The sequence below is a fragment of the Spodoptera frugiperda genome, chromosome 26, assembly GCF_023101765.2.
Source record: "Spodoptera frugiperda isolate SF20-4 chromosome 26, AGI-APGP_CSIRO_Sfru_2.0, whole genome shotgun sequence".
In the NCBI taxonomy this organism is placed as follows: domain Eukaryota; kingdom Metazoa; phylum Arthropoda; class Insecta; order Lepidoptera; family Noctuidae; genus Spodoptera; species Spodoptera frugiperda.
This window is the reverse complement of record NC_064237.1, coordinates 9,333,700-9,347,007: the sequence shown is the minus strand read 5'-3', so window position 1 is coordinate 9,347,007 and position 13,308 is coordinate 9,333,700. Positions and strand designations below refer to the sequence as shown.

The 13,308-nt window shown below is 33.7% G+C and overlaps 2 protein-coding genes across 5 annotated transcripts in view; one reads left to right on the top strand and one right to left on the bottom strand.

Moving 5' to 3' along the window:
* Nucleotides 1-4,589, top strand: part of LOC118264195 (meteorin-like protein) — a 33,234-nt gene extending 28,645 nt beyond the window's left edge. For both annotated transcript variants that reach the window (XM_050704787.1, XM_035576622.2), the window contains exons 4-5: nucleotides 1,182-1,326; nucleotides 2,998-4,589. In XM_050704787.1, the coding sequence (XP_050560744.1) occupies nucleotides 1,182-1,326; nucleotides 2,998-3,250 (398 nt within the window). In that variant the 3' untranslated portion in view covers nucleotides 3,251-4,589. The remainder of the gene's footprint in view (nucleotides 1-1,181; nucleotides 1,327-2,997) is intronic.
* A 434-nt stretch (nucleotides 4,590-5,023) lies between these two features.
* Nucleotides 5,024-13,308, bottom strand: part of LOC118264196 (testis-expressed protein 2) — a 33,149-nt gene continuing 24,864 nt past the window's right edge. For all 3 annotated transcript variants that reach the window (XM_035576626.2, XM_050704781.1, XM_050704782.1), the window contains exons 16-20: nucleotides 12,618-12,718; nucleotides 12,133-12,254; nucleotides 11,584-11,674; nucleotides 10,336-10,475; nucleotides 5,024-9,953 (exon numbers count right to left, since the gene is read on the bottom strand). In XM_035576626.2, the coding sequence (XP_035432519.2) occupies nucleotides 9,764-9,953; nucleotides 10,336-10,475; nucleotides 11,584-11,674; nucleotides 12,133-12,254; nucleotides 12,618-12,718 (644 nt within the window). In that variant the 3' untranslated portion in view covers nucleotides 5,024-9,763. The remainder of the gene's footprint in view (nucleotides 9,954-10,335; nucleotides 10,476-11,583; nucleotides 11,675-12,132; nucleotides 12,255-12,617; nucleotides 12,719-13,308) is intronic.

The window sequence follows — 13,308 nt, the reverse complement described above, 5'->3', positions numbered from 1 at the left end:
TTGCCTTGATAACATAGCGCGGTACTGAGAGTCATGATGGCTCGTTAGTGAGCCTTCTATGTAATTATCGGCTGTCGGGACTCGGGTTGATGACCGTTTACCAAAGACTTGGACTATTCACTTATCTTGCTCAAACAAAAGCGCGTAGAAAAAATACGGCTACATTTTGCGCTTACTCATGGGACGGACAAAAAACGTCGCGAACAATGAGGACACAGTGATTAATATCTGAACAATAAATCTGGTGTCGCGACCAGTACTTACCCAGCGAGTTGTTCAGCTACAATGTGCTACACTTACAAACCGTTCCGACTACACGAAGATAAATAGGGGAATCTATTGGTTCGAAACAGACTCATTTAAGTGCCATTAAAACACTTGTGGCCAATTTATAACTTTTTATATGGAATACAAATCGATATGTTAACTAAAGCATTAAATAAAAAATGGCTAGATTAAAGTGGTGTAGGTAATAATAAAGTTGAAAGAATGGCGCCGTGACAGCTCAGCCGTTGAACATTTAAAAATGAGGAGGAAAACTCGTCACTGAGACAATTGTGTTCTCGAAACACGCATTTGAGATGGCTCAGTGATTAAACTTTATAACTTGTAATTTGTTTGTGCCGTAGCAATTAGTATAATTAACACGAAACTCGACTTTCAAACAAAACAATCTAATGCACAACATAGATAATTTAGTTCGAGATAAAAGGAATGAGCATTTACATATTTTAGTCAGTTATTATTAAATCCTAGGAAATTTTTACGTTTGGAGTTTTATTAAGTTGCGAAACATGTATTTTCAATATTTATATATAATACTTTAATAATACTACAATGTAACGATTTTTAACATAATAATAAAATACATTGAAAAAGCTTTTTATTATTTGGCTGTATTTATGACCCTGGCTTTAATGCCAGCCAATGACGCCATTGTGTGTTATTTCTAGGTATTTTAAGTTAAAACCACTTAATTTTGTGTGTTTAAAAAGCTTCATGAATATTAGATGAATACATAATAGGTGAATTGTTTTTTAGGGAAAAATTTTAGATTTTCTATCACACCTAATTCTCAGTTCGTGTGCGTTAATTGCATTTATTTATTCACAAGTCTTAAGATTTTACGTCGTCGTAAAATATGCGGTTGTTCAGTATTTTAATAGCTATGTTAATTTCAGTATCGCGAGGAGTGATCGTGATGAGCGAACCCCGTAAGGACCTGGACACTACGCAGTTGACTTTACGAGTCACGAAGCTCATCCGAGCCACCTCCGAAGCTGAAAGCAAGGACAAGCCTGACTTGGAAGATGATGAATATTATAGGTAAGGATTATTTACTAAGTTAATCTTAGGTTTATTATCAAATCCGAAGTTACGAACAACGTAACAGGTTACCATGGCTCCAGCTCGAAAAGCAGGAGTAGGAACGGGGTGAGTTTTAGTCAGTAAGAGTCTGACACTCTCGGCTCAAGCGGGCGAAGTTAGGATGATTTTTCCTCCTCCAAAAAAGGTTAATCCAGTTCTTATTTTGGAGATATCATTTTTCTATAAAACTGTATAGTTAAGTACCTAATACACAAAATGCAGACTACACACCTAACTACTTAACTGTACAGTTAGTCCAATCTAATCTTTTTGAGCTGCCATCTCTACCCCGTCCATCGAAGGTTAAAATCACGCCAAACCTCTTTTTTTACGTAGACAGGAGTCATAGTCCAGAAGTTGACTGCCACGTGTTATTGATCTTGAGACTAGCTTATTGTAAAAGATAGCCACAAATAATAGTACTTACGTGGGCAATTGGGCATTGCCATTTAGCCAAAGATCATACACGCTACATCACTGTTAGTGAATCATTTGAAAAAGTAGATAAGTAGGTACCTAGATAGTGATTGCAGTCTCCCGCGAAGATAATTGCGAATGACCGTTTACATAATCCATTAGGTGATTACGAAATTTTGTATGGACAATGGTCTATGTTTTGTTACAAAGAAATGATCGGTACAATCGTCTGGGTTTTGTTTTAAAAATAGTAGATAAATTGTCCAAACTAAATGAATAGGTAATGTTAAATAAAGTTAAAATAATCTTATAGTGAATTAATATTCGTTTTCTTGAATTTGAGGTTTGATATTTGAAATAATTAGGTATTAGTATTGAATTAAAATGTCATCTTATTATAGCGCAAACATAACCTTTTCTAATAATAAACTTAGGTAGAAGCTTTTATAATGAATTCTGGCTAATATTAATATATGATGCCATATATTATTCAGTTTGTATTTTTGTATTAACGAGTTAGTTCGCTTGGGTTGTCAACCTACCGAAATTAATCAGATAGCAGAATAGTACCTAAGTAAGTAGTAGCTACATAGTACATATGTATACATACATGGTTTCAGGGAAAACCCAGCAAACGGTTGTTTGATGATATCTAGAACCAGTTGTCCATCTGTAAGCTCATAAACTTAACTGCAGTACAATGTTATAAGTGATGTTAATCTCTGTTACATCTCTCGTCCGTGTAATTTGGGCAGCGAGGAGTAAGATGTGAGGGACACTTTTTTGAGGGGAGGGGAAGTTATCCTTTTACTTCGGCCTTGGGCGAGGCGAGAGGGGGTGTCAGCCTCTTACTGACTAAAAACCACTCCGTTCCTACTCCTGCTTTTCGAGCCGTAGCCCCGGTTTTTATATAGGGATGATTGAGGAAGGTTAAATAAATCGGAGATTTAAGTCCTGCGAGCGGACAACTAGAGTGTTAGTGAATTGACCTCTGAGCGTGTTTCAACATTTATTCTCAGAGTAACGTCCGAATACTGAAATGCTAATTTAAGGTTGTGCTTAAATATCTTGCTATCTCTGTCATTTTATAAAGAATTGATAGGGACAGAACTAGATTTGAGAGCGATTTAAAATTGAGTAACGTTTGAGTATTCGGACACAAGCCGTGTGTCTTTATGTAAATTGTCTAATAAGTAAATATTTTCTTTCCAGATACGACGTAGACAACACACTGGAGCGCACTACACACCGCAACCACAGACGGCGGAAAGCACGCAGCTTGCACGCACACGTGCACGTCTCGTCCGTGTGCGGCGCGTCCGCAGGCGCCGGCGAGTTCCTCATCATGGCGAGACGGCGACTGGGACGGTACTCCCTAGTCTGCGCACCAAGAATAGAAGACTGGATGGAACTTGTCAAAAGAAGAAATGCTGACGGTACAGCTTACTGCTTGCTGCAGCATTAGTTCGTAAATCCAGTGTTGTGATTGGTTAATATCAGTGATGACTTTGATGCGATTGGTCGGTTGCTATTATGGACTTGGATGAAAGATGTTGGTTTTGTTAGATATTATTATGTCTCGAATGGAACAGTGATGCATTGTTTCGTTCGGATCCTATTTAGAGTATATAACGTTAGTTTATTATGTTATTGCTTGCCATAAAATCAGCTTGCGTTCTAATGCAATATTGTACAAACAATTCTAATCTTTATTTATGTATCAAATGTTTATATTTACTGTAAATGTTGTATTGTAGATTTTTAAAGGAAATGTGGTCCAGAGTGCCAAAATATATAAGATCTTCAGTTAGGTGTAAGGTCGATCTCAACTGTGTACATATTATGTTTAAGTGGGATTAAGAAAGCCATATTAATTAAGCTCCGTAATTATAAACGTAATATATTGCAGTCTTAGTGTGATTCAGAACAGATTTATTTTTATTTTTTTTTTAATATAAATATGCTGACTTGGTGCCACTCTGTTGTTATGTGTTAAAGGTGCTTCAAAACGGGTAATATTTTTCTATAATGTTTGTATGTATGCAGTGCTATGGCTGACAATATTGCATACATTGTCTTGCAATATTACACAAATTTTCATGCAATATTGCATAAATTGTCACTCAATATTGCATAAATTGCTCACATTGCCATGCAATATTGTTATATAATATTGTAATTATATCTGTATCATTCAATTAAAAATGTTTAATATCGTTTATGGTCAAAAGTGCAGCTACATATTGCAGAAAAATATTGCCCATTTAAAAGCGCTTGAAAAACAAGCTGGAATTGTTTTAAAAGATCCGTATAACATCTATCTATGAAATATTCTATTGTTGAGTAAAAATACAAAACATATTAAGGTACTCCAATCTATCATACATACTCAACCGATTTTCAACCTTATAATCTCATATATAAAGTCGAAAATCGATTGCAAAACATGATAGCTTGAAGTGCCTCAAAGTACCTTATATGCAGATATTATGATTCTGCAATGTTAAAAAAATGTCTTCTTAAGTGCTTCCGTAAATAAAATCATATATTTTTATTATATAACTTATACATATATGAAACTTGAACAGATATAAATACCAGCCTATGTGAATACTTTAGTAATATATTTTGTACAAACACTTTAAGTTTAGTTGTCGACATGTGATATAGTTTACAACGATTATGTTAAAAAACCTATTGTATATACGAGAATATAACAATACATAGTGTTTATAATATACATAACTACATATTATTTTATGTACTAGAAGAAAATGCTGTTGAATAAAATAGTTCAAAATTTATTATGCAGACTTTTTATTCCTTTAACTTTTTTCTTTTTCACTCCCATCCCACTCAGTTTGGCGTAATGTTCATCGCTTGAGACATGAGTGAAATATTGCCGGGTCGATCCCAGCACTCATATCGAGTTCTTTTCCGGAGCTGCGGGCTACCTAGCGGGATACCGGGTCTCAGGCTCGAAAATCGGAGGTAGAAATGCGGTGGTTTTTAGTTAGTAAGATTCTGACACTTGCTCCGCCTCGTCATTGAATGATTTTCCTCCCTTACAAAAAGTCCCCACCCCTCAATCAGAAATATGTCTTCACTGGGGGTTTATCTCTACATAGGGACCTCTCGATTTCGAGATATTGGAAGATTTTCAAATAAATTAGTACAATACCAATTAGCTTTGGGTATACTCATAAAAAGGGTTGTAAGTAAAAAATATACAATAGAATATAGCAATTCGTTTATTGAAAAAATCACAACTGATACCACATAGAAAAACTACTCGGCACGGTTTAACTCTTAACTATATATAATATCACATAAACACTTTATAATTTGATAGACTATATACATAGACATTCATCCGTATTTGGTACACTTTGTGAACATACCAACCACTACGTGATCGCAGCTTTAAATAATAATAAAAAAACAAAACAAAAATATTCCTTTACATTCGAGTTTAAATAAAAAATAACAACGAAACAATATAGGTACATAATTATTTAAATAAATAAAAAATAAAATATGGATCGGATCGTTAATATGCGTGACGCAGTATAAGATATTATTTTACAATATAATTAATTTGTTGTCATATCGGTTACATTTTCCAAGTCCGATGAACAAAATAATGAAGAAAGATGTTGAACTACAACCCGTTTGCCGCCACTACTGAATACTATTTCCATGTGAATCGAATTGCTAGAAACTCCATACAAAACGGAAAGACAGGTACGTAGTTTACAAAACGTCAACTGATATGTATATTACAAATACTTCACAATGTAACTCCGTCAACTACTTGCTTCGGGGAGTGTCTACTTGTGGCACAGTAAACAAAAACTTACAACATACACTATTTGGGACCATCCATTCATTACGTCACACTTTAAGGGGGTAAGGGAGTCGAGTGTGACTTTATGTGACAAGGGGGCGGGAGGGGTCTTAAATTTCGTGACGTCACGTTTCAATTATTATAATCTAATTGTTAAAACACGAACTTGGAACTATTATTGAAAATATCAAAATATTCTAGATATAAAATTATAAAATGTGACATCACACTAGGGAGGGGGAGGTCTCACAAATGTGACCAACTGTGACAAGGACGGGGGAGCAGGTTAAAAATCAAAAAACTTATGTGACGTGATTTATGGATGGCCCCTTTAAGAAAACATCAATATTAATATTAACTTTAGAATTCATCCAACAGTGGATGTAGGCAATATTGATCCAAACATTCATAAGACTTTTACATTTATTTATGCAAAATAAGTAGAAACCAAGTTTATATTACAACGGCTGTTTTGGCATTTCATGTGAATACATTTACAATAATAGTAGCAATACAAAAGTGAATTAATGCTAAACAGTACTATATGTCACGGATTTATATTACAGAGTAATATGAGATATATATTTGAATAATTTCATTTATTCTGTAATCAGATCCGAAACCCACTCGCTCGTTCACAAACATTAAATTCGTACAATTTCGCAAACACCGCCACTGTCATTCGCCATTACAATGAGCAAAGTACAATCAGCCTTCATAGTTCCAAACCATCTCCATATGTATTGCGCGCCCCTAGATAGTACCTACACATTCATATAATTACAATATCAGGTAATTGCCCACCAAAATGCGAAAACAAGAAAATATGGAAAGTTAAATAAATTAATACCTAAAATATTTCAGTTCATTTAATTTTAGAGGGCAAATACCTACGCAGGAACTACTAACTTTCAAAGTGAAAATGCAATATATCAGTTAATACACTAACTATTCGCATAAAGTAAACGTTATACTAAGTGCAAGCCAATTAAATAATTAATAATTGTGCGACCAATTCAGAAAAGAATGTTGACAGAATGTCACCGAGATGTAGATAACGATTACTTTCGAGATAAACTTGGATAGAAAAAACATTTAGAAAGTCGTTGACTACTAGAAAAATATGAACGATCTAACATCTACGTAATTATAACGCTTAGGTCAATATTTTTCAAAATATTAATTTTTATTTCTCATAGTTATACAACTCTTTATAATTTCTCATAGTCTTGTATTTTATCTTTTATAAAAATTTGATATTGCAACTACAAATAACAGGTTAAGACGGAATTATTGTCGAAAATATTTATTTTGTAACGCGAGGAAGCTCGGTCGAGTGGTGATACATGGTGAGAAACTCATTACTTCCTCAAAAACTATAGAGGAAATGTTGAAACGAACTAATATAGAGCAGTAAACATCGTGCGAAAATATCTATGGAATATGAATAAAATAAAAAGTCTATTAATAGATCTAACTAAGCGTTACATCACAGTTAATGCATAAATAATACAATTAAATACAGAGGTGCTGGACATAAACATTAAAAACAAAATATACATAAATGTTTAATATTCTTAAATTAAATACACAATTCTTGGCATGTAATACTAGTAACACTTAAGGTCGAATGTAGTGCCTAGATACATGAATTTAACATAAATTACCTTAATGAATTTGCCAAAAGCCTGGGAAACCAACAAAAAAATGCGGAAAGACTTATGTTATTGAAAATAAAAATATATTGCGAAATAAATTAATTCCTACAAGTTGTTTAGCACATAAAATGACGCCATGTTTAGGCAATGTTTTTTTTGTTTCATTAACATTTTTAACGTTTAACGTGTATAAAGTATTGTACAAAGGGATAATTATTATTATTAATTTGTCAACATTTGAAAAGGAAAGTTTTACAATAGATCTATCTTTTTAAATGCTAATTCTAATTTTAGTGTTAATTTTTAAGTCTTAATCTAGACAATCATAGTGTTTTTTATAATAAATCTTTTTTCATATATTTTTTTTGTTATACTAATCATTGCACACATATTTACTAGATTTGTAATATTACGTTATTATGTTGCATTTAGCTCGACTTTATGCTGTATTGTTCTTCTACATTGCAAAGGGAATGAACATGAAATTATTTTTTATAGCTATCTCACTAACCGCACATTCTGCTCATGAATATGAGTCCCGGTGTGACTTGAAACTAGTAGAACTTTTCTCGAATAGGCCTCGAAAATAAGTAATATATTCCAATAAAGGACATGGCTAAACCAAAGTATGGACGTCGTAACCCGTACAAATAAATATTGAATAAATATGGTACCTAGCAATAAATAAAGCCGCATAATTAAAGATTGATATTTTGTAGTTAAGAAGGTCCAGAAACTTGGCATATCTGCGCAATCCTGAAAATAAAGTAGCGCTCCTACGTCAAACAACGTTACAAAAACTTCAAAATATAACATTGCTCTGAACTTTTCCAAGGCGTTTTGAGGTACCTAAGCCGAAAGTTATTTCTATATAAGGTAGATAGGTAAACAGTTCTGCTTATACTAGATAATGAACACAAAGTAACCAAGGACAGACACAAAATATATAGTAAGATTGTGCAATCTTATACAAAATATATATTTTGTGTCGATCAAAACATTTACAATTATTTGGTTTCAGAAAAAAGTCATTATATTACCGTTATTAAAAATTGATGTTCGTTTAATTATTTCGAATTGATTTTCGGGGAAACTAATGTCCTAATAATAGCTTGCAGTACTTACTTCCGTGTTGTCATGTCAAACCACAACAGAAAAAAATCAATTATGAAACTTATTTTTGTTAATTTTTGTTCACCAAGTTATAAGAATTAGTTAAACACAAAATAATTCATAAGTGAATATTTAAATGATACGGGTTAGCGTGAAATTCGTATTCTTGTTATTATGCCTGGGTCAGTCATTTAGCCATCTCCTTTAGTAGGTATGTCATTAAGTTAACTTTTTATACTTCTTATTTTGTTTTTCCCATATATTGCAACTTGGTCAAATGTGTAAGTTAAACTATTATGTAGAAAGACATAACACAACAATTATTATGTGTTTTTTAGAATTTTTATTTGACTATGTCAAAATTACTTTTTTCATGCTTCCAGTAGTTTTTTTTACAGACTTATAGAGGCAAGATATTTTTTATAAGATTTTTATTAGCACGAATATTGAAAAGTTGTTTTTTAAATTAGTATTCATATTGTAATAAAGATTTGTATATTTTTGCAAATTTTATATATATTATATTAATTTATTCATAATCGCGACTCTTTTAATTAAAAGGAACACCATTTAATTACTAAACCCAATTATAACTTAACCAGAAACATCGATAAATGATTTCTAAAATTATACTTCATTAAAATACAGTGTTTACATTTGAAAAAAAAAACAAAATTACTATATTTGTCCTTTTGGACTTTTGTAACAAGACAATCGAATTTTCAGTTAGACAAAATTGTAAAATCGATGTATACATATTGCATTTAAATGGTGTAAATAACATTTTTTGTATTTTTGCATGAACATAATACTCTAAGTTAGTAACTCTAAGTAGCCTTTGTTTACAGTAGTACTCAGAGAGATTTAATAATTACTTAAACTATTCCTTAGTACCGATTATATGCCGAAAATTTTTAAGGATTGGGTTAAGTAACCATTAAATGACTCTGAGTACGGCGGTTAGAGATTAACAATCGTTACACAGTTTCTGTCTAAACAAATAATACGCATAAGAATTTAATTTACCTATACCCTGAATGAGAGAAATCAGATATATTATTCAAAAAGATTCAATTTCTTTTCAAAATAAACCTCCATTGAATCTGTTAGACACACATTAATAATACAATAATTAAACAATCTTACTAAACGTAATTTTTAATTACATTCAGTGCACACCAAGCTACCCTACACTGTCAAATAGAGTATCAACTTTACCATTAACGCTATAAAGTCCAAACTCGTACAAGTAGCTTAACATACCACCATAACGTGCAAATCTGTGGATTCGCTAATAAAAAATCAGTTCAAAATTCATCTTTATACATGGAACATAAGAGTTATATTTGTACGTACTTGTTCACTCGAACTGCACGGGCGTGGGGGTCATGACGTCGACGACGATGTCTTCCATGTTTGGTAGAACGAGAACTTTTTCGAACTCCTTGCTGAGCTTCTGTTCGATCCAGTTGGTGATGTGCGCGAAGCGGAGCGTGCGCGCGCCCACGGCCGGCCGCGCCTTCACTAGCAGCTGCGGGTTGGAGCGGAACCTGGACCATAATCAAACATTTATGAATATAATAGCTGTTGTATCGGTCGAGTGACAGAAAGAACAAAATATCATATTTTTGGTTTAATAAATTTTTGGTACTGGTAGTATGAAAGTTTAAAATTATGCCTTTTTTAAATTTAAAAGTTTAAATTTAAAATTACCCTCGATCTCACAGTGAAAGTTAAAATCAAAGTCAACTATTCAATTCCAGAACTCCCTATTACACGAGACTCAACACAACTAGTGAAAAGTGAGTCACAAAATTTAGGTACACCAATGTCGACATTGTCTATCCATTCGAGGACTGAAAGGCATATTTACACATATCAAGTTCTTCACTAAAATAATGATGTTAAAACGCTCGTATAATAATATCTCACCCGATCCACAGCCGATCATGCGGCGGCGGCGGCAGGTTGATGGCGAGTCTCCCCTCCAAGGCGTGCACCTCCAGGTGTAGCTTGATGTCTGTGTTCGACAGGCCTTCCATCGCACGCTTCACGTACTTGTAGTCTGTCACCTACACAATACATAAAACCATTTATAATATAGGAACCATAAAAATGTGCTTAACCCGCCACTGGTGACGTGTATTTGTCTTACATAGTCAGTGACCCTGGTCCCCTGCACCGTGATTTTGTGGTTTATGTATTATTTTTTTATTATTATTAGATTTTTTAGATACATATTTTGAATTAGAAACGATATAAAATAGGATATTGACATTAGAAGGACACAAAATGACATAAATATACAAATAGAAAATAAAAGAGATAAAATGGCATAGAAAGGACATAAAAATAAAACGCCCGCATTGCTGTTGCGGGGTGGACTAATGGTAGAGGGCGTGTAGTAAGGCAGCTACTCGAAATCGCAACCTAACTCGATAAACAGTTTAAAAATAAATTCTTAGTTTTTAAATTACCCGGTCTCATAGACACATAGGTCACCAATGGCGGGTTAAGACCAGAAGGCTTAGTAAGAGTTTAGTGTTGAACAAGAGAACGTCCCAAACGTATCGCGTTTAACCCTCTAATTGGTTAGTTAATTGGAGCAGGCCAATCAGTATCCTTAGAACGAAAACGAAACGAAAGTGTGTTCGGCGCTCTGATTGGCCGTTAAAACACCTACAACGCCCTTGTAACTTCTTTAGTGTTGGTGTTTCGGTTGTACACGATTGCTTTAAAATTAAGTCCTAATTTAAAGTATGTTTTGCTTTGTATTTAAAAAATAAAATTACGTGTCCAATACATATACATACATAACCTCACTCCTGTCTCCCATGGGTGTAGGCAGAGACTATGGGACGCCAATTGCTATGATTCTTATATACCTCTTTCGCCTTATCAACAGTCATCAGTCTTTTCATGCATGCTCGTCGGTTAAAGGTACTTTTAATTTGGCCCTAACATATCCCATACTTCTCATTATTCTACCAGACAATATAAAAAAAAAATACATAACCCAGTACATTTTTTATGGACAAGGTGGCAAACGAGCATACGAGTCACCTGATGCTAAGCGATCAGCGCCGCCCATGGACACCCGCAACACCAGAGGAGTCACAGGTGCGTTGCCGGCGTTTTAAAAAGGAGATGTATGCACCATGAAGTTATAACGTGACTCACCTGCTGGAAGTATTTGTTCGTAGCTATCTTGTCGACCATGCGCAGGAACTTCTTCTTAGACGACGTCCCCTCGGTCGTATTACTTAACGAACTGAAATGTAATGTTAAACATAGTAACAAAATGACAGAAACTGTAGTATGATAAAAACCTTTTTAGTGGTATCAAAAGCATAAAGCATATTTTTAAAATATTACTTTTAACCCTTGAATCAAACAAGATATGGAAAAAATATATATTATTTATTGTGTATGTTGCATTAGCTACTTCCGTGCGGTTTCATCCAGTCTGCTAGCCTCCTATTGATCATAGCATGATGTTATAGCCTATAATCTTCCTTTACAAGTAGACTATACCAACACAAAAATAATTATTTTAATCGGTACAGTGGTTTAGGCGTAAGCTACGAGAGTTTTGGTGTTTCTTTTCAGAGTAAACAGACATAATTTACACGCATTATCTGCATTCGTTTTAAAATATTGTCATATAAATGTGCTGTTTACAGAAATCAATATAAATTTATCGTCAGTTGTATAAATAACGTGTCTCACCCGCTCTCGGATGCTATGAGGGTCTCATTGCTGTCCACAGGCTGCACCGGCGGACTCTCGTCGTCACTGCTCGACTCCGCAGAGTCCTCCACGTCCGAGTCAAATATCGCAGGCTTCATTATCTGAAATTAATAAAATTAAGATTAAAATATTTATTTGAATACATTTTACATGTATATAGGGTGGCTAGTAATTAGTGAACGATATTTAAACACGTGATAGTACTCATGATTATAAACAACTTTCTCAAAGAAACTTTTTTTGATACTCATTAGTTTTATTTTTATCAGTACCAGGCCCTTTACCCACCCGCCTAACGCCTATTATTATACTATTATGAATTCGTCAACTATTAACCACTGGTTTTATTAACTTTTCTTTGCATTTGCTTATTAGAGATATAATTTAAAGCTCCAAACATTGATATACATTAAATAAGAGAATAAAAAAATGTCATATACATATATTATTTAAACTAATCTTACCCGTAACGCCTGTGACGAGTATCCGACGGCGGGATCGCTCTGAAGGTCGTTCTCCAAGCCGGTGTCGCTGGCTGCCATCAACTGTTCCTCTAGCGTTATGTCTGAGGAACAAAATAACATGTTTTAGATTATATCAGATGTATCAGATAGTACTTTAAATTATTAAATAATAGAATAATACTTTAGATTAAAAAAACCCATAGACGGCACCAAATTGTAAGGTCATATGTCCTTTTTTATGCCTACATGCCATTTGGTAATATGAAGCATTGTTTGATATTTCCAATCTGTATTTAATTTAAAACTAAATACAGCTGAAATTAACAACAATCTCAACTTAAAATTGTTGGATTGATATTGATTGTTGAGAATTTATGATTCAGTCTTAATGGATTTCTGCCAAAAACTTAGATCGATGAAAATATTTTGGATTGAAATCAGTTTTTAAAAATGAGTATAAATAAACACGGTTTTGACTGGCTGGGCAACTGGCTGCCGTGGAACGTGTAGCGGGTTCTATTCCCGCACGGAGCAACTCTTTGTGTGATCCACAAATTGTTGTTTCGGGTCTGGGTGTTATGTGTATGTGAAATTGTATGTCTGTAAACGCACCCACGACACAGGAGAAAATCCTAATGTGGGGCAAGGTTTTTTTTAAAAAAAGAAAAGAAATTCAGTATTTAATTAAAAA